Source organism: Pinus tabuliformis, chromosome 4_2 (assembly GCF_031772625.1).
Source record: "Pinus tabuliformis cultivar Carrire ecotype Pingquan chromosome 4_2, CPIR1, whole genome shotgun sequence".
Taxonomy (NCBI): Eukaryota; Viridiplantae; Streptophyta; class Pinopsida; order Pinales; family Pinaceae; genus Pinus; species Pinus tabuliformis.
The window spans coordinates 1,100,550,120-1,100,576,681 of record NC_142304.1 but is presented as its reverse complement, the minus strand read 5'-3'; the positions used below and the strand labels follow the sequence as shown (position 1 = coordinate 1,100,576,681).

General features: G+C 37.2%; 1 protein-coding gene across 2 annotated transcripts; it reads right to left on the bottom strand.

Annotated features, from left to right (window-relative positions):
* Positions 1-7,117: 7,117 nt before the first annotated feature.
* Positions 7,118-12,457, bottom strand: LOC149173501 (vacuolar protein sorting-associated protein 24 homolog 1-like). Of its 2 annotated transcripts, XM_089427948.1 has the most exons (4): positions 11,952-12,457; positions 9,999-10,101; positions 9,771-9,815; positions 7,118-7,485 (listed from the first exon to the last, which is right to left on the bottom strand). In XM_089427948.1, the coding sequence occupies exons 1-4, from the start codon at positions 12,003-12,005 to the stop codon at positions 7,421-7,423; spliced, it is 267 nt and encodes an 88-aa protein (XP_089284074.1). In that variant the 5' UTR covers positions 12,006-12,457; the 3' UTR covers positions 7,118-7,420. The 2 variants fall into 2 exon arrangements, 1 of the variants encoding a protein (XP_089284074.1); XR_016259696.1 differs by lacking the exons at positions 7,118-7,485; positions 9,771-9,815; positions 9,999-10,101 and adding an exon at positions 10,405-11,862.
* Between the last annotated feature and the right edge of the window lie 14,105 nt (positions 12,458-26,562).

The window sequence follows — 26,562 nt, the reverse complement described above, 5'->3', positions numbered from 1 at the left end:
GTGGAGAAGAATCATAATGAAAATGTTGACCTCCGACCCATGTTGGCAAAGGCTGACCTTCGAGAAACTCTTGAAGTTGCAACTAGCATTTAAATAGTTATTTTTTACTTTTGTAATTTATCAACCATATTCATGTTATCTTTTTCTTTAAAGGAGGGATAATGGGTTCATATCTTTTAAACATTTCAATAGTATTTTGTTTGTAATTTGGACATAGTTTTTGGATTTGTTATCTTAAACTTTTAGATAGAAAGAATAATAATCTTTTTGTAAATTTGCCTTAAATAAATTTATCTTATAAAGATAATTTATTCAATTTATTTTTACTAATAAAAAAAAAGTATTTTAAATTAAATAATATGTTATATGAAAAAAAAAAAATTATAAACACGCCAACTATACACATATTCTTTTTGTGGGCCCTCCTAGAAGCAAGTTGGAGCTCACGCTAACTATGAGGTCGGAGCTCAACCTTGTCTATTGAATAGTACTATGACACTCCCTGACTAATTAGGCTCCTTGTAAACATGCACAACTGCACACACATTTATTTTTTGGCCCCTACTGAAAGAAATTCAGAGGTCGGCCTCCACTATGAGGTCATTTGCATGGTCTCTCTAGACACTCTCGACTAATGACACTCCCCGACCAATTCGACTGCAACTACAATACTTCACACAAGCTGGTGCGAGCCTTGACAAATTCAATGGAGGTTGCGATGTCTGTTTCATTTAAATATTATTTCAATCAAAATTATTCATGTATACATTAATGTTGATATTAGGTGAGATTAAAGTACTTTGTTGTTTTACGAAGAAATGAGCAACAATGGTCAAATTATCTTGCTTCATGGTTTTTATTGTTTGCGTCGAGGTTTGAGAGTAATGCTGCCATTATTACCTACAAATTGTAACTTATTCCTCTTCCATGTTTTATTTCTCTTCTCAAACATATCTGACTTGTAATGTATTTTTTTATTCAATATAAATTGAAAATATAATTTTTTCTTTTTGTTTCATAGAAGCCAAGTTCACTGCTATTATTATTATTATTTTTTATAAATGACTTAAATGAGGTCTATGATCAGGTCTAGCATTAGTTGATATGTTATAAATTAAAAGTTAAATATCTAGTAAAATTAGTTGTTATTATACCTTCACTGCGTGACATTTAGCGAAAAAAAATGTTAATTTAAATTTAAACTTTTTTATAAATAGAAATATGTAAGCAAATAGTTTTTATAATAATATATATTATTTATTATTGACTAATTTGTATCATTAATATTTGGAAAAGAAAATAAAAATAACCATATTCACATTGTTTTTTCTATAAGTTAGTTATTTTCGACTTTTGTAATTTATCAACCATATTCACATTATGTTTTTCTTTAAAGGAGGGATAACGGGTTCATATCTTTTAAACATTTTAATAGTAATCTGTTTCAGTGTTAAATGCATTATAGGGTTGAGTTTTTATGCTTTGAGTGCAATTTTGTAGGAGTAAAGCAGTAGTAACTGATCACAACTAAGTCGAACGTCAACCCATATTTTCATTTCCGCAAGTCCTGTGAGTAAGATGCCGACCCCGATTCCATATGGTCTTCTTTTAAATAGTCTGCCGACCCCAATTCCATGTTTTTCTGTAGTAATTACGACAAAGATTTCCAGGAATTTAACACTCTGAAAGTTGTGAAGTCGGAAGTATACGTATCTTTGCATTTTCAGAAGGCTCGTGAGCAAGTTTCCGGCTCCAACTCCATGTCGTGGTGTTTTAGATAGTCGGGGGTTCGGAGTTCTATTGACATAAACATCTAGGTGCGGAAGAAAATAACTCCGAGCTCAATCGGATGCGATGCATGGAAACAAGGATGTGTTAATTATTAACTTTATAAAATCTGCGATGTCAGAAGTTGACGCATGTATCGAATCTGACTCCATGTCATGGTCTTTTAAATATTCAGGGAGTTGAAGTTCTATTGGCATAAATATCTATCTGACGAAGAAAATAACGCCGACCTCAGTCGAGGTCGACACATAGATGTAACGCTTTAAGTTTCTAAAATTTGCAGTGTTGGAAGTTGGACAATATTTCCATTTCCACAAGACCCTTGAGCAATAAATATATGAAAAAAATAAATAAATAACCCCTGTTAGATCGTTAAATTTGCAATTTAGAGTTTGATCCACGTATGCGAGTTTTTCTCATGGATTTTATGTTCACTCCACTGTCATATGACACACTGTTGTTACAAATTTGTTTTTCAAAACACTAAATTTATTGCAATAAAAGTTATATTTTAACTGACCAAAAATAACAATCTCACATAATTCCTAGCTAGAAAAACAAAAACATAAAAAAATTAATTGCTAAATTCAACCTTCAATGATATTGGACAACTTTCAAGACCAATGCTACCAGTATTCTGAGTTTCCAATGGTGGTATTTTTTAATGTATATTCTTCCACAATTTTATACATAAACGAACATGCTTGAGCCATGGTTGTAAGAGTACGTTTAAAAAAAATAAAATTAAGAATAAGTGCATCCCTCTCAATTTCAATTTTTTGGGTTTCTTTGGACTTGGACGAAACTCGTAGTCAAGGTCGGGCTTCACTTCCTGGTTGGACAATTAGTGTGTGTGTGGAGAATAATTATAAGGAAAATGTTGACCTCTGATCCATGTTGGCAAAGGCTGACCTTTGAGCAACTCTTGAAGTTGCAGCTGTCGTTTAAGCTAGTTATTTTCGACTTTTGTAATTTATCAACCATATTCATGTTATTTTTTTCTTTAAAGGAGGGATAATGGGTTCATATCTTTTAAACATTTTAATAGTATTTTGTTTTAATTTGTACATAGTTTTTAGATTTGTTATCTTAAACGTTTAGATAGAAAGAATATAATCTTTTTGTAAATTTTCTTTAGATAAATTTATCTTATAAAAATAATTTATTCAATTTATTTTTACTAATAAAAGAAAGTATTTTAAATTAAATTAAATTATATATATATATATATATATATATATATATATATATATATATATATATATATATATATATATATATATATATATATTTTCTAACCTTGGTAGGACTCTCAGATTTTCATGTCCATTATACACACCCCTACGGGGGAAGGGTAGCCCAAGATTTGAACCCAAGACTTTTGGTTCGGTGAGACTTCATTTCCACGGCCACTGCCACTTGAGCTATCCCATGCAGACACAAATTAAATAATATATTATATGGAAAATAAATAATAAATTATAAACATGCCAACTATACACATATATTTCTTTTGTGGGTCCTCCTAGAAGCAAGTTGGAGCTCATGTTGACTATGAGGTCAGAGGTTAGCCTTTTCTATTGAACAATACTATCACATTCCCTGACCAATTAGGTTCCTTGTAAACACGCACAACTATACACACATATTTATTTTTTGGCCCCTACTGAAAGAAAGTCGGAGGTCAGCCTCCACTATGAGGTCATTTGCATGGTCTCTCTAGACACTCTCAACTACTGACACTCCCCAACCAATTCGATTGCAGCTATAATACTTCACATGAGCTGGTGCGAGCCCTGACAAATTCAATGGAGGTTGCGATGTTTGTTTCATTTGAATATTATTTTAATCAAAATTATTCATGTATACGTTAATGTTGATATTAGGTGCGATTAAAGTACTTTGTTGTTTTACGAAGAAATGAGCAACAATGATGAAATTATCTTGCTTCATGGTTTTTATTGTTTGTGTTGAGGTTTGAGAGTAATGATGCCATTATTATCTACAAATTGTAACTTATTCCCTCGTCCATGTTTTATTTCTCTTCTCAAACACATATGACTTGTAATGTAATATTTTATTCAATATAAATTGAAAATATAAATTTTTCTTTTTGTTTCATAGAATCCAAGTTCACTGCTATTATTATTATTATTTATAAATGGCTTAAATGAGGTCTATGATCAGGTCTATCATTAGTTGATATGTTATAAATTAAAAGTTAAATATCTATTAAAACTAGCATTTGCACCTTATGTTGCAAAGGAAACGCCGTAAGGCATAGAGTGGTGAAGAATAGCATAGAGTGGGGAAGGATAGGGACATGCGAATGGACATTGTTGAAAGCAAGGGTGGATGATAATGAGTTACAATTGCAATAGTTAGTTATGTGTACTCTGAAAATGGATATTTTGTAAATAATAATAGTTTGTGAAAGAATAGCGACATGTGAATGGACATTGTTGAAAGAAAGGGTGGATGATAATGAGTTAGAGTTGAAAGTATTAGTTATGTGTATTTTGAATATGGATATTTTGTAAATAATAGTAGTGTGTGGAAAAATAGCAACATGTGAATGGACGTTGTTGAAAGCTAGGGTGGATGATAATGAGTTATACTTGAAATGAGTAGTTATGTGTATTCGAATATGGCTATTTGGTAAATAATAGTAATGTCATGTAGAGGTTATTTATTATCCATGTAGTTGTTTTTGTTTATGTGAACATGTTTTTGTCCTCCAAGATGTAATTTTTCCATATGCTACCTATTTATGGTGTTATTAGAAAATACTACTATATTGTAATGGAAGAGGTGAAAGAAACGATACGACATTGTGAACAATATCATGGTCGTCGTTCCATATTTGAAAATGCATGAAAAATTGTTGGAGCCATCATGATAATAATAAAAATTCCAGCATGATTTTGAAAAAATTTAGCTAAATTTTTTGAAAAAGTGGATTATAGTTGTCAAGTTTTAGAATTTTGAGTGCCTTAATTTTGCACAGAAAATGATAGAAATTACAGCATAATTTTGAAAAAATCCAGCTATTTTTTTTTAAAATGTCAATTACAGCGGTCAAGCTTCAATATTTTGGGTACCCAGGCATTCATGATGGATGCTAAATCCATTTCCGCCATCCAAAAACAATTTAAACACTCCCATAGTCAAATTTCGGAATTTGCCGTCTAGACAAAATTGTGACCTCTTTCAATAAGACTGGAAAAAAGTGGTCTACCTTTGTGTGGGAAACATGATTGAACAGCAAAGTTTCAAACGAATGCGTACACGCATAGAGGATTATTATGGTTCTTCAGGGAATCATAATATAAGCCATGAGGATATTAAATGTCCTTAAAAACTAAAGCACAGAACTTGGGAGCTTCAAGACCCAGGAATGGAATTTGGTATTTGGTAACATTTTACAAGGGAAACATGATTGAACATCAAAGTTTCAAACGAATGCGTACACGCATAGAGGATTATTATGGAAGATTCCTTCTTCAGGGAATAGTAATATAAGCCATGAGGATATTAAATGTCCTTAAAAACTACAACACAAAACTTGGGAGCTTCAAGACCCAGGAATGGAATTTGGTAACATTTTTAAATGGAGTTTCCAATACAAACTGACGGGAATCACCCACAAGCTTTGAAGTTCATGGCCCCTAAATTTTTGCATTCTTGATAATGTTTTCTCACTGTTTCAATGTCAATTTCATGATGCTTCCAAAAAAAATTACAAAACAATTTTATAAGTTTTAATTTCTACCTATAAAATAGCTACTCCATCATGAAGAACAAAGATTATTGCTACTCCATCATGAAGAATAGAGAACTTGCGAGCTTCGAGACCCAGGAATGGAATTTGGTAACATTTTAAATCGAGTTTCCAATACAAGCTTTCTCAATCTGACAGAATCACCTACAAGCTTTCAAGTTCATGGGCCCTAAATTTTTGCATTCTTAATGATGTTTTCTCACTGTTTCAATGTCAATTTCATGATGCTTCCAAAAAACCATAAAACAGTTTTAAAGTGTTAGTTTTTATCTATAAATTAGCTACTTCATCATGGAGAATACACATTTGTTAGGTATTATTTGGCATTTCACATCATGTTGTATTATGAGTCATTGTGTAAGTAAAGGAACATTGTGAATCTACTTCATCATGGAGAATACACATTTGTTAGGTATTATTTGGCATTTCACATCATGTTGTATTGGATTCAGCTGCTTTAAGTAAGTCATTCATCTATGACTATTTCCATGAGAAAAAGTTGTAACTAACTAATTTCTTATGATTTTTTAATAATTCACTTAGAATTCATTGCATCGAGTGATGCTCACAGGGGTGAAGAAGTGAGATTGAAGAAAATACTTGTTTCAAAACTTATCAACATGTTCTACTCCTAGTATTCAGAAATAATAATCAATAATCATATCATTTGAGCAATTACACATGACAGTAAGCGGCTTCAATTTCTGCAAGACCATAATCGCATGTCAGAGAAAATTAATTTAGTAAAGGATGATTGACAAGAGTACATATGGTAATGTCTGCAATTGTGCCTATTGCTTCTAATACGAGCATAAGGGCAGGGAACAAGACGACAGCAAAAGAGACTTGCTTGGTGCACAAACATTTGGTACTTTAACTATGTAGTAATGAATGAAGAAAAAACAACTAACTTGCCAACTTGCCTGCTTGTAGAAGGAACCGATAGGTTTATGTCTGCCTTAGCTCTGACGACACTGGAGACTCCATACATCATGAATGCTATAACACAGAAAGGTGGACATTGCCTTATTTAGTTATTTGGGTTCAATGCTAATACAAAACTAATCATGTTCAGTTCAACTTGCACAGTGAGTTCCTAAAAGATTTCCCTGTTACAAGGTACCACCCACTGCCCAAATTGCGGCCCATAACTGATTGTGTAGAGACAATGTGATTTATCTGTGGAAAAAGACAATCGAGCCATTACATCAAGAGGGGCAATATTTCCATACTTATTCTTTTATGATAAAAAAATTCTTAAAGGGTGTACGGCTTCAGAGTACACGAGGCTTTCAAAATGTGAGGTTCATGTTCTTTGGGAGATGTATCGTGCATGTTCAAAACAAATCTATGGGAATTGAGCTGCTGGCTACCAAATGTCAAATGTCAGCATGTTAGACCAATATAGCATCTATTGGAAACAAAAGATTTTCAAGCAATACAAATACAGTGAAAAAAGAAAAAAGAAAAAAAATAACGTGTTTTCCCAAAAAAATTACAGATACAGTGAAAGTGAAAATGGAAAAAAAAGGAAGGAAAAGTAATGTGTTTTCCCAAACAATTTCATAAGTGTTATAACCCTACAAACCATAAGCAAGTTTATTGAAAAATCGGTGAAGTATATTGAAGGGAAAAAGAAGATACAGAAATTGAACCAGTTCCTTCGGTATGGAATCCCTTGTACCTTTCATGTTTACCTCTCTAGATTGACTTTTCAGTACGTCAAAAACATACCTAAGATATAAACCAGCAATCAAGCACTTCATTCTAAGATCCATGGAGCCAAAACTAATTGTATATTAAAAAATCGCTATAGTGAACAACTAAGAGTCTATTTTTACCTAGATGGTCTCAGAGAAGTGAGAAAATATTGGAAGAGACTCCATACACAGAGGAGTACATATAATGCAATGTACCTGAAAATGAACAGAGTTAAATTTTAGTTATGATTGAATCCTCCCTGAACCTTGACAACCTTTAAAAACAGACCCTTAAGAGATATGGCCACACATTCGAAGACAATTAAAGAGATGGATATAACTATTAAAAACAAAATTTAAAACATCTCTGTTTTCATGAAAACTTTTAGATTTGCTTTGACCATAAAGTTGAAAGAAACCAATTTCTCTGAATTTCATGATGCAAAACTATCATGAGTTTTTCTTAGTGACTACTTATTTATTTAGAATGCCAGAAAAAGACAGTGCTCTAATTTAAGAAATGTCCTTGGATGGGACAAGTCATTACACACTGATTTTATTGGCTATTTAGTATCGTGATTTATATAATTTATATGTAGGTGGCACCATTATTCTTTCCTTCTTTTCGAGAAACACATTTATATATTGCAACATGGAACAAAGTGATCTAACAAAATGAATACAAGTTAATTCCCTTTCTAAATAAGCCATAAACACATTTACACATTTATATATTGCAACATGGAACAAAGTGATCTAACAAAATGAATACAAGTTAATTCCCTTTCTAAATAAGCCATAAACACATTTACACATTTGAGCCTGTGCCCTAGTAGGTAGGCATTCAAAAGCTACTCATTTCGGCACACTATAATTTTAAAGATCGTAATATGATCTAGCTATGTTACTGGCCTGATGGCCTGCTTATAATAAGGATTGATGACTAGCACACCATCCAATTTCTTTCATTTTTCTCATTATTTCTAGTTGAATTTGCATATATTAAACACAATGATCCATATTGATCCTTCTTCTTAACTCATACCCTTTAAATAGGCAGATCTCTCCTTGTTTGAGCGTTTGGCTTCTCTGTTTTTTAACTTTTAACGAGGCAATCATGCATGCACAACAACATAATTCTTAATTTACATAAACGGTGTTAATTCTTTATAAGGCTAAGTAGACGACCATTTACTAGTCTGTAGTGATTTATGACCCCTCAAAATCCTTTTTCTCTCCAACGAGGTGCCAGGGAACAAGAACTTAATCATGAAGGAGAAAAACCATTGGACAAACCATAGCTTTTAATAATAAATCTGTAACAATTTTAGAAGAGATTTGAAGGAAGCAATTCATTTGTTTGCTGGTGACCAACTGGACACAGTCAAATACTTAGAGGATGGCCTCTATTGGTCTCATCAATAGGGGAAGTCACACAGAGTCATCACATTCAAACAAAAAGACTCCAACGGTGAGGGCAACATTTTACCAGTATCCACTTACCACAAAACTGAGGATTCGACTCTCAAATGCAATAGGAAGCTTACCACAGTTCCTTCTATTCACTATTTTCAAAATCCATGATGTCAGGCATGAAATATATCAACAAGCGAGGAAAATTGAACCCGAGGAAAAATCCAAATTCCATGATGTCAGACATGAAATATATGAACAAGTGAGGAAAATTGAACCTGAGGAAAAATCCAAGGGGAGAAAACTGAATTGTAACTGTGACTAGCATTCAAATTACTATTGATCTTGAATACCATATTTTTATCACTCAAGAACGTTGTCACACAGACTGGTGGGCATTGCCTTTTTAGTTATTTGGGTTATAATCATGTTCAGTTCAACTTGCACAGTGAGTTACTAAGAGGTTTCCCTATTACCAGGTACCATCTACTGTCCACATTGGAGGCCATAGCTAATTGTGTAGAGACAATGTGATTGGTCAGTGGAAAAAGACAATCGAGCCATTACAGGGCACTATTTCCTTACTTGTTCCTTTATGATAAAAAATTTCATAAAGGATGTTTCGTGCATATTCAAAATAAATGCATGGGAATTGAGCTGCTGGCTACCAAATGTCAAATTCCAGCTTGTTAGACTAATATGGCATTCATTGGAAACAAAAGATTTTCGAGGAATTCAAATATAGTGGAAATGAACCCCAAAACAAGTGTTTTCCCCAAAAAATAATTGCACATAAGTCTTATAACACTACAAACCATAAGCAAGTTTATTGGAACATCAGTGAACTATATACCGAAGGGGAAAGGAAGATACAGAAATTGGAGGGTTTATTCACAGACCAGTTCCTTTGGTTAGGCAACTTCCTCCATGACAACACAAATAAATAGTCAGCAGCTAACTTGGAATTCACGCATGCAATCCTTGAATTATGTGGCAGATTGAATCCTCATGGAAGAGGATTTTCTATCATGGTCCATGGATGAAATAGAAATGAAGCAAAAACTCGGAAAGGAGATTAAGGTTGTTACCGGAGATGAAGCAATACAGAGAATGTCCAGAAATGTCCTTCAACGCTGAAAGTTGAACAACAACTACAAATTAGTTAATATCATATTTAGCTTGCAACTGCTTGCTATATAGTAAAAAATGGCTATTGTCAGATAAAGGTAGGGAGAAACAACTGCAAATTCAATAACATAACAGAGATTAAACTACATGCAAGATGATCCGAGAACAAGTAGTAAAGAAAAAATTACCAACACTTTCTCCAAGGTGCGTAGATATCGAATTCAGCTGTGCCCTGTTCTCATAAAGGCGCTGAATAGCTTGCCTCGATCTTACAATTTCTTTTGCCAAATTCTGCCCAAGAAAATTTTGACTCATTAAAGATAAAATCAAAGCATGTTTCTGAGCACTAGCAACCTTTCTGATGTTCTTTAGTCATAAACACGATATCATTAAATTTAGTACAATATGATATCATTAAATTTAGAAATTGTACTAGAGAGAAATATAACAAGAATTGTTACTGGAGGTTCAACCCAAGATACATAAAAAATGATGGAAAGCAGTACATCAGCCAGCATTCAGTGCAAACACATCTCACAAGATTTATCCCCTGCTTGGTATCAATCACAAAGTTGCAGTAAACAATAGATTTAACATAAGAAGTGAAGAAATAAAAGAAGTTGATCTTCTTGGTCTCCTAAGAAAAGAATATATCTGAGTGTGAGTGTTAGCCCTGAGTTTACTGAATGGAACTTTGTTAGTGATTAACTGGATGTGGGGTTTTATGCTTGCTAAAAACATTTTGTTGAGACCCATCTTCAAAGAAATTCAAAATATCGCTGCTAGCTTTAATCATATTTATTTCATCATGTATAAAGTAAACAAAATAAATTGGTGGATGAATTACCCAAGGTAGGTCTATTGTTTGGATGCTGGTCAATGGCATATTTGCAAATCTGCGAATGATAGTCCATTTTTCCTGACCATCTTCCTTTTTTTCTGATTTTTATGTGGTATTTGGGTTAAGAAAGACTGTATTATGATTTTCAGATGTAGTAAAATATTATTTTGTTTGATGTTTTAGAAGCTCACCAATGTGAGCACTGGACATACGTGAACAGTTTATTGCAGCCTTTCATAAGACTGATACTAAGGTTGATTTTGGGAATGTTTATTGAATCATTCTAGGAATCTTTGTGGATAGTTTCTTTTAGGAAAGTCTCTGACAGACCTGTATGATGATTGATCAGGTTGCCATTGATGGGGAGGGATTATATGTATAGAGGTATTTTGGATGCTTGTTAATTGGACTCTGATGAAAATATCAAGACATGCTGACAAGAATATGAGGAATGTAATTTGTTTATTGCAATAAAATTATGGATTTTTTCTGTGGGATAAAGTGTCTCATACAGGCCATTTGGAGAGAGAAATGTGCTTTACTGAAATCATGTCTCCTTAACTTTTAAAGGGAGGTAAACATGGCATCAATTTTACAGAGCTTTATCCCAAAATATGATCCTATTTAGAAATTCCTTGGAACCTACAACAAAAAATACATATTCGAATCAATGCTGATGCCCATATTACAAAGGGAGGCAAACATGGCACCAATTTTACAGAGCTTTATTCCAAAATATGATCCTCTTTAGAAATTCCTTGGAGCCTACAACAAAAAATACATATTCGAATCAATGCTGATGCCCATATTACCGTTATCAGATAGTTTCTTATGGTTTTATAAACATTTCTAAAATGAAACAAGACAGTATGTTTAAAGAACAATAAATCCAACTATATGTGACATGTCCGGTTTTTTATCATGCAGGAAAGATTCGAGTTGTGCAGCTGGAGGTAAATATCAAGTAACCGTTATAGAATAAGCAGCCCCAATTTCATATTTCCTAAAGCCAAAAGACACCATGTTTGAAAAAAGCAGTAGTAGAGGGATGAAATAAAATTATTACCTGGCGATTGCCATAACGATCATACCAGCTCCATTCTGGATGACTACAATACATATGTAACTCATGTGTGGGAGGATGTGAACCTCTCCACATGGGCATCACTGTAACAAATTTCTGAGATGCTTTACTGTCTCATACTTCAAGTCTGAAAAATGAAAATTCACATTTCTACACACTTGTGTGGACTGAAATGAAGACAATGCAAAATCAATGCAAAAAACTGAAAACATTTACCATTGACCCAAGCATGTAGAGCCATATTTTGAGAATGGGCTTCTTCAATTGCATGCTTCAAAGGATCAAAGCCCGGGCTTTTCCATCCATAGGTTTCAGACCATGGCTCCAAATTAGAAGGGTAGTATACAGTCCCATTGCCCCTGACCTTAAAAAAAAAGAGAGCCCACAGTTAGCTAAACTCTCTAAATGACGCTGACCCAACCTTTTGCAGACAGGTAACATATGTGCCATTGGTGTTTGGACCTGTAACTTTCATAATTACAATGTGGAATTGATCCAGTGGCAAAATACAACCAATTTGCTGCATCTATAAACTTATAAGTGGCAGTTACAGAGTCATAATAGAACGCAACCCCGCTGGAGCCTGTATACAACAGTGTTGCAAACATCCCAATTTTATCGCAAAAAATCCTGAAATCGAAATTTTTTTGCCCAGCCGATGTTTGCGAATTTTTACTGATATTTTCTCTATTTTTACGATTTTTTGGTTTTCCAGAGCCTGGCCAATTTTATTACAATCTTACAGTCAAAGACAGGAGAGGTAGTCAAAGACAGGTGTGGTGATCAAATGGCCAGACTGGCGACATACATCTATAAATCAAAAAACATAAATATCTTTAATTTGGGGTCATCATCTATAACTAAAGTGCTTCTTTTTTTTAATATTTCGCGAGGATCTTTGTTCATAGTGATCAAATGGCCGGACTGGCGACATACCTCTATAAATCAAAAAACATAAATATCTCTAATTCAGGGTCATCATCTATAACTAAAGTGTTTTTTTTTTAATCTTTCCCGAGGATCTTTGTTCATAGTGAATAATGAAAACACAATTGCTACCTGACCCTCGACCCCAAGCTCTTGACTGTCTCCTGCAATCTCTGTGTACTAACCCTAATTTCAAATTGTCGGGTTATTTACAAATATAAACCAAAGAATCAAATCTGAATAAGAAATAAGAGATCAAAACATATATCGCATTTCCTGCTCTCTGCTGTGATACACCATCCTGCCACCTTGGATTATATGTCATCAATTTGAAATAATTTGTATATTTGGATGTCAAGAGGGGTGTTAGGATATGGGGACCTTCTGTTGATAGCACCATATTGTAATCAATGTTCCTCAAGTACATATTCCTAGTACAGAGCCCAAGGCCAAGGCACAATTAAAAAATCATTATAAGTGTAAACATAGATTTCGACATGCTGAACAGCTTGAACAAAGACTGTGACATGATAGGCAGCTTGGGCCAAGTCTGAGACATTGACTTTGCTGCATGTTTTTCTTATGTTCCCATGGACACCATGTGGTGATGTCACCATGGTGGATAAATGTATTGTAAAATGAATATGAATATAATGAAAATGTCCAAGATGGCTGCTAGGAGCACGAGGGGCTGTCAGTTCACAACAGGGGAAGAGAAATGAGTCCATGGGAAAGATTCTCTTGCCATGTATCAATTTAAGAACTATCGATCTTGCTATATGTGTCCAAACCAAATCGCTTATCAACTTTGAAGAGGACGCATATCCGTCAAGGTTAAGTTAGTTAAGAGATGATTTTAGTGGGAGTAAGTCTCTTCTTCCACCCTTCTTCCATTCTTCCATACAATGGGGAATGGTCTCCCATGTCTGCAAGTACCCGCAACCTAGTCCATGAACACATGAGTTTGACAGTAGGTGTGAGCCCATAGTGAACCAGAGAGTTATGTGGATGGTTTGAGACAGCACTGTCTGGTTGTGACAGAGATTCCATGGCTGCAGTGAGTGGAGAGGCTGTGGAAAGATAGGAACCTGAAAACCCTTGTCTGTCCTAAGAATTGACTAATTCTGAGCCAAACACTGCTATCCAGATCTCCTAGAGGTAATGCAGTGACTGGGAATATTCTTGTCTGCATTGTTGCACTTGCTAGGATGGATTTCCTGAAGGACTCAGTTGAAGAGAAGGGAAATTCCAGAGCTGGTGTTATGAATGGTTGAGAGGAAGAGGTCTATTGCTAACTGACTTCTGGTTGAGATGCGTGGAGATACTCCGTGGAGGAGATTAGTGGTTGGTGTCTAGATTTGGCCGAGTCATGAGCACTGGGGGTTAGGTTGAGTGGATTTAGACCCTGTAGCTGCTCCTTCACCATTTGGACTCATATTCTAGTTTAGGGTTGGCATCCACAGCAGGTGCCTATAACAATGAAGTGAGCCTCTCTTACGCAACCAGTGTCTTAAACAGACTTCTGAATACAGATAAGTACTCATATCACTCTTGTATTGCTGTTATTTAAATCTCACTATTCTGAGCATGACATGGTTTGTGAATATTCATGATGATAATGAATGTGATCATGAACTGATGAGTCTGAATGCTTAATGGTGCAAACTCATATGTATAGCTGTGGAATCGTTTGATTTTATTGCATTGTATAATGCTGCAAATTGGAAAAAATGAATGAATCAGCATGTGCCTAAATGAGAATTCTGTTTATACATTTGTACCCTGCATTACATAGCATTAGCAATTTATTTGAGTGCCGCTGGGCACCCAATTCGATTCGAAGGCCATTTATTATCAGGGTTGCTATGGACATGGATAGGCCGAAGGAGCGTGCGATTCGCGAGGCAGGTGGGAATAAGAAAAAACAATGCATCAGATTTTCCACAAAGCCTTCAAATACAAAACATAACGCAGCCACAACATTAACAATATAGGTACAAAGAGTAATTGACTTACAGTGATTTCTGGGAAAGTACTTGAAAATGCAAGGTGGGCAGCCTTGAAGTATTCCTGGGCAGAATTCCCATGTGTGAAGCAAACGAGTACAACTATTGATATAACAGCACAAGTGTACGCATGCAGGGAAGAAAGACATGAAGAGTCTCTGCGAAGAGTCTCATCGCCAGCAGAAGAGTCTTATCGCGAGCAGGCAGTCTCTCCGAAGAGTCTCATCCCCAGCAGAAGAGTTTCATCACCAGCAGGCCAGGCCTGGCCTTTCATGGCCCATTACCATAGGAAAAAAACCATTTTTCTATGAAAAAAATAGATTAAACGAATGGCAGAAAACACCCCAATCATCTAACACACAGAATCAATGGCTAAGGATCGCACACGTCACATTTTAGGGATGTCTTTCTCAGAGGGAACGCCTTACGATGTAATTAGTTGTTATTATTCTTTCACTGCATGACATTTAGCGAAAAAAAAATGTTAATTTAAATTTAAACTCTTATATATATATATATATATGTGCAAGCAAATAGTTTTTATAATAATATATATTATTTATTATTGACTAATTTGTATCATTAATATTTGGAAAAGAAAATACAAATAACCATATTCACATTAATTTTTCCTATAAAGGAGGGATAACAGGTTCATATCTTTTAGACATTTTAATAGTGATTTGTTTAAGTTTATATGTAGTTTTTGGTTTTGTTATCTTAAACTTTTAGATAGAAAAAATAATAATCTTTTTGTAAAATTTCTTTAAATAAATTTATCTTATAAGAATAATTTATTGAATTTATTTTTTATTGATAAAAAATAAAATATTTTAAATTAAATTTATTAAATAATATGTTATATGAAAAACAAAATAATAAATTATAAATAATCCCACTATATGTATATATTTCTGTTGTGGGCCCTCCTAGAAGCAAGTCGGAGGTCAGACTGACTATGACACTCCTCGACCAATTTGACTCCTTGTAAACACAACCATCTATACGCACATATTTCTTTTGTGGCCCCTACTGAAAGCAAGTCGGAGGTTGGCCCACACTATGAGGTTGGAGGTCGGCCTTGTCATTTGAATGGTCGGTCTCTTTAGACACTCCTGACTATTGACACTCCTCGACCAATTTGGTTCCACCTACAATACTTCACGTGACCTAGTGTGAGCTCTGACAAATTCAATGGAGGTTGTGATATGCGTTATATTTAAATATTATTTTAATCAAAATATTCACATATACATTAATGTTGATATTAGGTGAGTTTAAAGTACTCTGTTGTTTTAGGAGGAAATGAGCAGCAATGGTCAAATTATCTTGCTTCATGCTTTTTATCATTTTTGTTGATATTTGAGAGTAATGATGTCATTTATTACCTGCATATTGTAACTTATTCCCTCATCCACGTTTTATTTCTCTTCATACATATTTGTCTTGTAATGTACTTTTTTATTCAATATAGATTGAAAATATAATTTTTGCATTTTCTTTTCTAGAATTGAGGTTCACTGCTATTATTATTATTACTATTTATAAATGACTTAAATGAGGTCTATGATCATGTCTATCATCAGTTGATATGTTATAAATTAAAAGTTAAATATCTAGTTAAATTAGTTATTATTATAAATTCATTGCGTGACATTAAGCGAAAAAAATGTTAATTTAAATTTAAATTTATTTATAAACATAAATAGGCTAGCAAATAGCTTTTATGTTCGAGTTTTTTTTTTTCTTCCATAAATCAATTTTGTTTTAAATTTGAAAATTATTTATTTAAATTACAATTTTAGACAATGCAATCTAAAATACTTGAGTGGGCCTAATGGTTAAGAGCTTGTGTTTCTTCTTAAGAGGTCACAGGTTCAAAACCAGTGGGGCGTAGAGTATGTAAGCCTTCGTAGACTTAGCAGTCAAATCGTTGCACAAAAGTGGGTTCCTTTTCTCACAAACAAGGGGGTCTCATACACCAATTTGGTGTTTGGCTTGGTGTGACACAAGCAAGTTCCCTCTGCAGACAGAGGCAACCCTCTAGTCCTAGAGTGGGTCTAGTCACCACAAAGACAATACCAAAGCAAATTTCCTCATAAGTTGATGCCATGAAGGCTTACCTTCAAATCGTCATTCGATGACGTCCCTGTTGTGTTGCTCTAGCTCTCGTTCTTCTAAGCACTTGTACCTGAAAACAACATATAGAACACAACCACGAACATAATAGAGTATGACAAAAGCTATCTACTTAAAGAGTCAAGGAGCTTCAAGCTATTATTACGTAATTTGACATCCGATATAGGAAATAAGTCGTTGATTTGTATTAATGTAAATTAAAGTAGAACTTACAATCAAGCCTTGACATTATAAGCCTCCTTGAAGGATCCTGTCAACACGTCTCTGCAAGCATTCACTCATAGACTGTCTCCCAAATACGAATAACTCTCTATTGGGCCCCTATACTACGAGTGTAACCCCTTATTGTTATTAGAACAACCCTCTTATTATATTGTTGTACCCATGTAGTCCCCATATTGTTACTATTGTGCCCCATAGAAGCCCACTATTGTTATTATTGTGCCTTTATATTATTATTGTTATGTCGGCTCTGATTATAGTATGACCCCTTAGACTCCTATATATAGAAAGGAGGTCTTTTCATTTGAATCATCGAAGAATGTGTTAGAAAATTATATATTATGGAGCAATGGAACACATAAAATATTGCAGAAATATAAACACAGAAAACGCACAAAACAAGAGAGACACAGATATTCGTGGTTCACCCAGTTTGGGCTACGTCCACCCCGAACAGCCAGTCCTTCCTTTCTATTATCCAACAAAATGAAGAGACACAACCTACAGCAAATCCGCTGTAATATCCTCTGTTTTCTCTCACAGTCTCACCTCTTTGTTTCTCGCTCACATAATACACATCTATCACCCAGCCTCAAATACAATACCCTCATACAAAGAGAGGGGTTGCCTTCTAGGGCAAAAAACCCTAAACTAAACATAAGTTATACCGTGAGATCATTCGCCTAATGAACGGCCCAGATTGACTAGAAATTACTATACTTTTACAAGGCAATTTTACAGCTGTTTTTAGCTTCAGACCCCCCTGGACCCCCCCTAGACCCCCCTGCAGCGAACATTTTACTGGCGGCATTGCCGCCCCCATTTCGAACTAGGGTCCTATGTGGTGATACCTTTGAATATAGAAGATAATCAGGCTCCACACCCCACAGAATGGTTCATTTGTGTAATGTAAAGGAGGTTGCCCCCTCGAAGAGGCTGAATTCTAAGGCATTGATATATCTTTTCTATCTTTTTGTGTGTTGGTTTCATAACATTTGGTATCAGAGCTTTGAACTCTAGGGTTTCGCTGCTCCAAACAGGTCATCGTGGCATTTGCGCTATAACATTTTTTTTTCTGCGACATTTCAGATGCTAAGAAGCAAACCGTTTGGGTTGAAATCATTCTGAACTGCAAGTCTGAATTTCAGAGCTTTTTGCACTATATTTGCGGAGATATGATTTGAGGAATTTGGAATTTTTGCAAACTCCCGAATTACATTCCAAACAAGTGACTTGGGGAAAATCATCATAACTTTTGTTTTGAGAATCAGATTGAAATTTCGTAAGAAGTTACATAAATATGACGGACTATAGTTTCCTTTGTACATTTTTTAGATCTGAAGGTCAAAAAAGTGACACATGGCACTTCATACAAGTTCGTTCTTCTGAAAAGGTCTATAATCAAGTCATCTTGGGATATTGTGCATAACGGTTTCTTGGAGAATCTAAATTTGATTAGACTAGTGGCATTGGAAAGAGGACGTAGGGAGCTACTGCAGGTCACAATTTTAGAACTGGAAGAATAGAAATTATAGAGTTATAGTCATTTCAAGATTGAGCTCCTAAAATCAAGAAAAGGAGATATGAGGAAGTTTGATGGCAAGGATCCAGTAAATTGGATACTTCAGATGAAGCAATATTTTGATCTACATGGTGTACCACTATTACAAAAGGTATGTATTGCATCTTCATATTTAGAACTGGATCAATTTTTATGGTATAAAGGGCTTTGTTCTAGTAAACAAATTGTTACTTGGTCAATTTTCATGGAGGAAATGATAGCACATTATGAGGATACAAAGAGAAACACCTTCTTTAGCCAATTGATAAATCTCAAACAAAAGTGTTCAATGGAAGGGCACATTGAGGACTTCCAAAAATTGAATATAAGGAAAATGATATTCCAGAGAAGTAGAGGATTGATGTCTTCATAGGGACTTTAAAGGATAACATTCAACATGAGGTTCGTCTTTCGGAACCTGATTCATTGGAGAAGGCATTCAGGTTGGCAAGAAAAGTGGAAAGCAAAATTACGAAAACAATGAATTCTACCATCTATAAACATGGAAGTGTTGTTTCTCCTAGCCTTCCACAACCTACAAGGGTGACTCCACGACAACAGGAAGAAAAAAGAGAAAAAGGGCTTTGTTACAATTGTGATAGAAAATGCACTAAAGGTCATAAGTGTGTTGAGAAGAAATTATTTTACATAGATTATGAAGAGGAGGAAGAGAAGGATCAAGAAACATCAAAAGAAGAGGATATACACCAAGAACCAACCCCAGAGAAAGAAGAAATGAATCTGACCATATCTTGTAAAGAATTGGCAAGAATTACCACTCCTTAAACTCTCAAGATAGAAGGACATATCAAGAAGAAAAAGGTTCAAGAAGTGAAAGATCACATCGAGAAAGAAGAAATGAATCCAACCATATCTTGTAATGAATTGGCTGGAATTACCACTCCTCAAACTATCAATATAGAAGGACATATCAAGAAGAAAAATGCTCAAGAAGTGAAAGATCACATTGAGCATCAAGAAATGAATCCGACCATATCTCGTAAAGCATTGGAAGAAATTACCACTCCTCAAACTCTAAAGATAGAAGGACATATCAAGAATAAAAAGGTTCAAGTAGTGAAAGATCACATCGAGCATCAACAACAAGTTCTCCAACTTTTAAAGGATAACACCACTTGGGTGCAGAATCGAATGAAACAACAGGTAGATCAACATCACAGTGAAAAATGTTTTGATGTAGGTGACTAGGTATTTTTACGGCTACATCTCAAGCAAGCTATTTATGAGAAGGAAATGTTGGCAATACTACATGCACTTAAGAAATGGCGACCTTACCAAATGGGAAGACATTTCAAGGTAAACATGGATCATGATATTCTTAGATAATTTTTAGAACAAATATTATCTTTAGAAGAAAAAAAAAAATGGGTCACAAATATGTTGGGTTATGACTTTGACATCATCTATAGAAAAGGGAAGCAAAATTTTGTTGCAGATGCATTCTCAAGAAAGGACGAGGATTTGGAAGCATTGTTTTGTGATATTTCTATTATCCAACCAAATTGAATAAACGAAGCAAGGGATGAATGGAAGAAGGACAAAGAAGTATGGCCACTCATTCAAAAATTGCAAAATATCCCAATTCAAACAATATTGTTAGAACTTGAAGAGGAAGGAAAAATCATATTGGAACCTGGAGCAGTCACAGAAACAAGAACCCGACAACTACGAAATTGATCAATTTCAGAGTATCTCATAAAGTGGAAGAACATACCCGCTAAAGATTCCACATGGGAGGACAAGAATTTTATACAGAAGCATCAAGAACTACTCAAGCGTTGAGGACAACACTTTTTGAAGGAGAGGGGCATGTTGGGCCCCTATACTACTAGTGTAACCCCTTATTTTTATTAGTACAACCCTCTTATTATATAGCTATACCCATGTAGTCCCCATATTGTTACTATTGTGCCCCATAGAAACCCACTATTGTTATTATTGTGCCCTTACATTATTATTGTTATGTCGACTCTAATTATAGTATGACCCCTTAGACTCCTATATATAAAAAGGAGGTCTTTTCATTTGAATCATCGAAGAATGGTTCATTTGTGTAATGTAAAGGAGGTTTCCCCCTCGAAGAGGCTGAATTTTAAGGTATTGATCTATCTTTTCTATCTTTTTGTGTGCTGGTTTCTTAGCACTCTCTCTCCTACCCAAAAGGCTAATGCTAGAACATTATTACAATCAAGAAAACTCCACTCAAAACCATCCCAAGCTAAGTTATATGAGAGGCTACTTCCACACTCTAGCAAAACTTCTCTACTTTTAATATTGAATTCTTGACCTCTGAAGCTTGCTGATCTTAGTCATGGAGGAAGTATTTATAGGAGGAGGAGCTTCCATAGAAGAGGGGAGAAAGAGCTTATCTCTTTGAGAGGTTTCACAAAAGATGGAACAACCATCCCAAAGGAGAGAGATGAGCTCATTTGATCCAACAACCAACCCGAGGACCACCCATGAAGCTATTACACTTCGAAGCTTCGACCAGTTATTTAAAAAACTTGCCAAAAGTAGCTCATCATAAGTGCAACGCAGAGACAGAGCGAATACTTCGTTAGGGCTAGTGCAATGTTGGCCATCTTTGCGGGTGGAACAACTGCTGTCCCACGACGACCCAAAAACATAAGTAAAAAAGGGTTTTCTCCAGGAGAATTAAACTGAGATATTCTCCCTGAGATGACAAGGAAGAAATTGACACATAATTTGAAACATGACACAAGGAAAATGTCAATAACACAGAACGACAGTGTCTAGAATCAGGGAATGTGGGGTCAGTGACAAATTACTGTGTAACAGATGCACCCTAAAGCATGAAGGCCGAGAGAGTGGGAGGGGTGAAGTGCTTTAGGAATCCATAACTAAAACAGAACACCATCATGGAGAACTTGCAACGCAAGTACAAATGATATCTCTTATACATGAGTACATAGTGAAAGGAAATACATGTGCACAAGACATGGGCACAACCGTCCATAAGATAAACATAAATGACCTGTGGTATGAACGCAACCATCCAATCAAAAGGACCATATGAAAGACTTAGGTATTTTTGGATTATATGGGCCTAACCCAGGTTCAGAAGAATTATTTAGCCAAACAAATCCCACAGCTATTGGCCCTTTCGGCAATAGCCCAAGGAGCGCAGACTAAGGTCTCACTCGAGGTAGCATGGGAGGGTGCTGGAACCAAGTTTTTGCACCTTTGGGATGTCTAGATGTGGTCTGGAGGGTTCACGCGCCATTCTACGGCCACACACTGCTCTGTTTCCACGTAGATCTGGATTCAAGTTAATTCGTAATATTAATTACTTGTATGAATCAGATCTACTTAGCAGGGTCTTTAAGCAAACATTTATCAGATTTAACCAGTTCACGTACTTAGAATAAACTCAAATTCACATACATTCATAACATAAGCATATGCATACAAATCAAACATTTATATTAACCATACAAAAAGCCAGATCCACAATAATTCAGATTTAACACAGAGTTATAGAAGCAACTTAACTTTATTGCCACTTTATCACCAATACATCCAGATCTGCCCTGCGCACTCAGTTGCAGGAGTCCGCACACACAGCTACAGACTCTTCCAGGCCTCTGCACACACTGCTGCAGAGCCTCTATCCACTACCAAACCCTTGACTCGGATTTACAGATGCTTCAAAACATTCCTTCTCAAACACCCATTCCACATTAGATCCAAGATTACATCCCAAAAACTAAGCTACTTCTACCCATAGAGCCTCGCTCTATTTATACATTTCCATGGATTGCGATCCATGGGCAGGCCGACTCCTTTACATTTCTTTACATAATTTTTTGACGGACTACCCATTTGACTCCACTTATTACAAATCGCGCTCTGCGCATCTCGCAAAGTATTTACCTTATCTTTACCCAAAATTTCAAGCTTTGTGCCCCATGACTGTTACGCGGGGCTTCTGCTACCCAACAGTCCCCCAACACAATCATCGTGACTCGTCCCGAGTCACTCAGCTGGTGCTGCAATCTTTGCGCGAAGGTCGGTTAGCAGTCTCTGTGCTTCGCTTGTACTAGCAACAAACTCTTCTGTCATTTGCTGTATCCATTCCACACGTGTCACCGACACATCAGTCTCTATCTCTACTGGCTCTGTGGTGGCATATTCTATCTGCATATGTGCTACCTTGCACTCTATGGTGGTCGAGACTGCAAATGCCTCATCCAGCCATGGCTGGAGACGGGCTTTAATCACCACTTCCTTCTATCTGGCGGCGTCGGCTTGAATTTTTAGGTCTTGGGCCTCCCTTATCTTAGCCAAGTGCTGCGTAATAGCCACGGTCTGCACGGTTCCTTTGATCGCATCATAGGCTTGCTGGAGCTCCCTGGCCTCGGTTTCTAGTCGTTGAAGTGTTGGATCCTCTTGGAGGGAGGTGAGCGTAACAATCGACTCGGTTAACAGGTCGGTACATTCCTTCATTGAACATGTGAGCATCTCGCGCCCAAAGGTAATGATGTTTCTATCCTGCTTGGTGATATCTAGGGGTGTCGACGATGGAACCTGTAATTTTAAGTCCTCGATCTGCAAACTGAGCTCTAGCTGAATCCGCGTGGCCTCGTCCTTTGCTTGACGGAACCCAGTAGTGAATTTGTGTATTCGTGTCTCAATAGGTAGCTCAACCCCAATCTCTAGCTCAGGGGCACTCGAGTAGGCTTCCACTACTAACTGCTCCACTTGTTGCTTCTGTGTGACTGCTTCATCTCGTTGGAGGCATAGTTGTTCTATATTAATTTTTTGTTCCCGGAGTATTTGTTCGGCACAACCTTCTCTGGCACAGAGCTCCATTGTGGCACTGTCCTGGAGCTGTTGCAAACTTTCTCGCGGTAGGGCAGCCACATTTAGTCCCAGCCCTGTAAGCTGTCCTAGCACAACTCGGTCCTCCACATTTGTGGTGATCAATGCTCCTGTTGGAATCATGATGGAATGAGCCATTTGGGCCTTCAGCAACGGTTCAGTGGCTGCCATACCGGGAACCCTCTGAGTAGCACTGGTGCCCATTGGCATGATCCTTATCCCAAGTTCCTGTAGCTGTGTATGGAGTTCCCCCAACATAATCTACTGCTCTGACATGGCCTCATCAACTACATCCCGAGTGGTGTCCCAAACGGTGTTCTCTATGTCATTTAGGTTGCCCTCGGTTAAGGTGGTCACTTCGCTGTATGCTTTAGATGCCTTCGCCTTCTTTCGTGGCTTCGACCATTCTGGTTGTGCTGGCCGCTTCAAAGGCACATGCATGGCAGTTGATGGTGGTTCTTCCACGACCGTCTTAGTGGGTGCCTTCTGACTTCTTTTTTTCGTTGTCGACGCAACCCCTCCTAGTGGTGTCTTTCCTGCTACCACCTGTACCGCCTCCCAGGCTGCCTGAAGCTCTGCGACGAGCTATTCATTTCGCTTTTGTTGTGCGGCATGCTTAGCTTCCTCCTTTCATTTTCAGATAGTGGCCTCGTTGCACTCTACTACCTCTGGTCCGTGCCATGCTGGTGGCCAGGTATCCATAACCGCGTCAACAACGTCATCAATGGCAACAAAGGAGAGTGAGGTCCATGCGCGGGTCGGATCCTTGCGCGCCCTAATGTAGATACAATGCATGTCCACTTTAAACTCAATAATATGCTTCATGCTTTCATGGATCCCATTGGATAGGTGGGGTTGCATGTTAATCCATTGGCGCACATTCACGTCCATCAGTATCCATTGGTGGACTGCTTTTGGAAGAGATGGGGTAATGAGTATAGTGTCGACTTCATCTAGATTTGTAGGTACCTTCACCTTCCCCTTGCTTGGAGACACATATTTGGGTCATCGTACTGGCTAGATGGGATCCTCTTCAGGGTTTACTTCTTTGACATATGTGGGAGAACCTTCTTCTTCCTCGTCGCTTTCAATTGTGACAGTTTTACCCTTTTCCTCCATTGTGAACTTGCTAAAGTGCAGGTGTCGTGGTGACCTCCTTACTGGTTCTGGAATCTGAGGGTCCTTCCTGGTCCGCGGCGTTCGGGGTGATTTAGGGAGCTCAGCTGCTTGCGGCGTGGCTTTCTGCAGACTATCTGCGGTAGGGTTTGTCGCCTTGAGGATTGCTTCCCGGTAATGTTTTGGCAATGCCTAAAACCACAGACTTTCTTCTAGTTGCTTGTCATTCATCTTGTGCTTGTCTTGGACCCAGGGTGTATTTCTTGTGGAATGGTAAAGCATGGTGGTGTGACCCTTACTATGATTATATATGATTTCAAATTTAAAATCGGCTGTTCACCCTTGCTACAGCTCATAAATGCGATCGTGGCAGTTACTCTTCTACCTTAATTGCCCACCGCCTACTCCAATGTGCCTTAAATGGGCCATCATATCATGAACAGTACCTGCAATGGTTGCTTTCCATCCTTCCCCTGCGGCAGCGGATCCCCAGGTACGCAGGTGCGTTTTTCGTATGTATGTTGTGGCCATGTCACGCAGCTTCTTAGCAGCCTGTTTTATAGTCTCACACCCTCTTCCAACTGCATGGGGCACTGAGACTGGGCCTCCTACGAATAGTCAGGTGGGAAAACCCCTCATGCGGGTCTTTTATTTCCCAACTATCCCAAGCTGCGGGCACCCTTTGCGTTCCCTCGATTCTACTAACAGATTGCGGTTTGTGTGTCCTTGTACTCCTGGGTGCAATCGCAACCATGCTAGTGGGGTCACTGCTTGTAGCAGTGTAGGAGAGCCAGCCATGTTCATTCCCTTCTTTAGTTCCTTCACATAGTCCATGTAGGTGACTTCTCATTGCAACTTATCAATTGCGTCATCTAGTTTCACACTTTGTGCTCGGAGTTTGGCCCTTGTTTCTTCTAACTTACCAAGTTTCATTTTACCATGAAAAATGGCTATCCAGAGCTGTTGAATCCTTTCACAGATGTTGTCACTGGTAGGGTGAGCTGTATATGTGTCGGTTTGTCCGGTCGTAGAGAGACTTCCCTACCCAACCACGCGAGCCTTCGTTCAGTGCAAATCCGGTTGGATTGATGGTCACTCGATGTGCATCTGTACGCTTCGTTGTTGATGAACAACTGCTCTATACCAACATGGCTGCCGCGCACATCCTCCAATCCGTACTTGGAACTGCCTTCTACATCTTAGCTTCTCAGCTTCTACGTCTTCCGACGCACTAGGTTGTTCCTGTGCTATGCATAAAGTGCCAAGCTTGACAAGTTTCCCCTCATTTGTTGCGCCGTTCTCTGCTGGCTGCTGTCTTTCCTTTGTGGTTACGTGTCACAATAATTGAATCATCATATTATAGTTAAGTGTCGTAACTTCTTGCAATCGTTTCTGCCATCGCTTAGTCTCCTCATCGAAATCCACTGTGTAGGTGCTATCGCGCTCCCATAAGATTCGTCCATCATCTATGGAATGCACCAGACCTTGGTCTTGCACTGTTATATGATAGATGCAACCTAGTTTTTCATCACTTTCCTCATCGCACACGGCTTCGGTGTAGTGCTCTCCTTCCGCTGGGTCCAACGAAACTACTACCTGTATTGACTTCTTTTCGAACGTTATTTTCCGCCTCTTTAAATTAATGATCCCTTTCATGTCCGTGGCCCAATCAATTCCCAGCAATGCAAGGTAAGGATTACTGTCATCAACAATCTCTATGACTTCAAAGTTAGTCTGTGTACTTACGCCTTCGATGTCCATGGTCACTTATTGCAGTCGGCCCATTGGTAAGATGTTTTGTTGGTTGGCCATTCTTAGTTGAATCAGGGACCATTGCAATGCAGGCTTGTCTATGTGCTCCCATGTTTTCTTAGGCAACACGTTCACATCCAAGCCTAAGTCCAGGATGACTTGATCCATCTCGTAGTCACCGATTTGCACTGTCAGCCTCATTTCTCATCCGGTGCGCAAAGCATGTCTTCTTATTTTCCGG

Bases quoted from the DNA above. Each gene is read 5' to 3' on its own strand.
- LOC149173501 (XM_089427948.1), bottom strand. From the start codon at position 12,005: ATGCAATTGAAGAAGCCCATTCTCAAAATATGGCTCTACATGCTTGGG. The intron at 10,102-11,951 runs GTAAATGTTTTC...TTTCTTGGGCAG, and splicing joins TCTACATGCTTGGGTCAATG to AATTTGGCAAAAGAAATTGT. The intron at 7,486-9,770 runs GTAACAACCTTA...GTTCATTTTCAG, and splicing joins TCTGTATTGCTTCATCTCCG to GTACATTGCATTATATGTAC.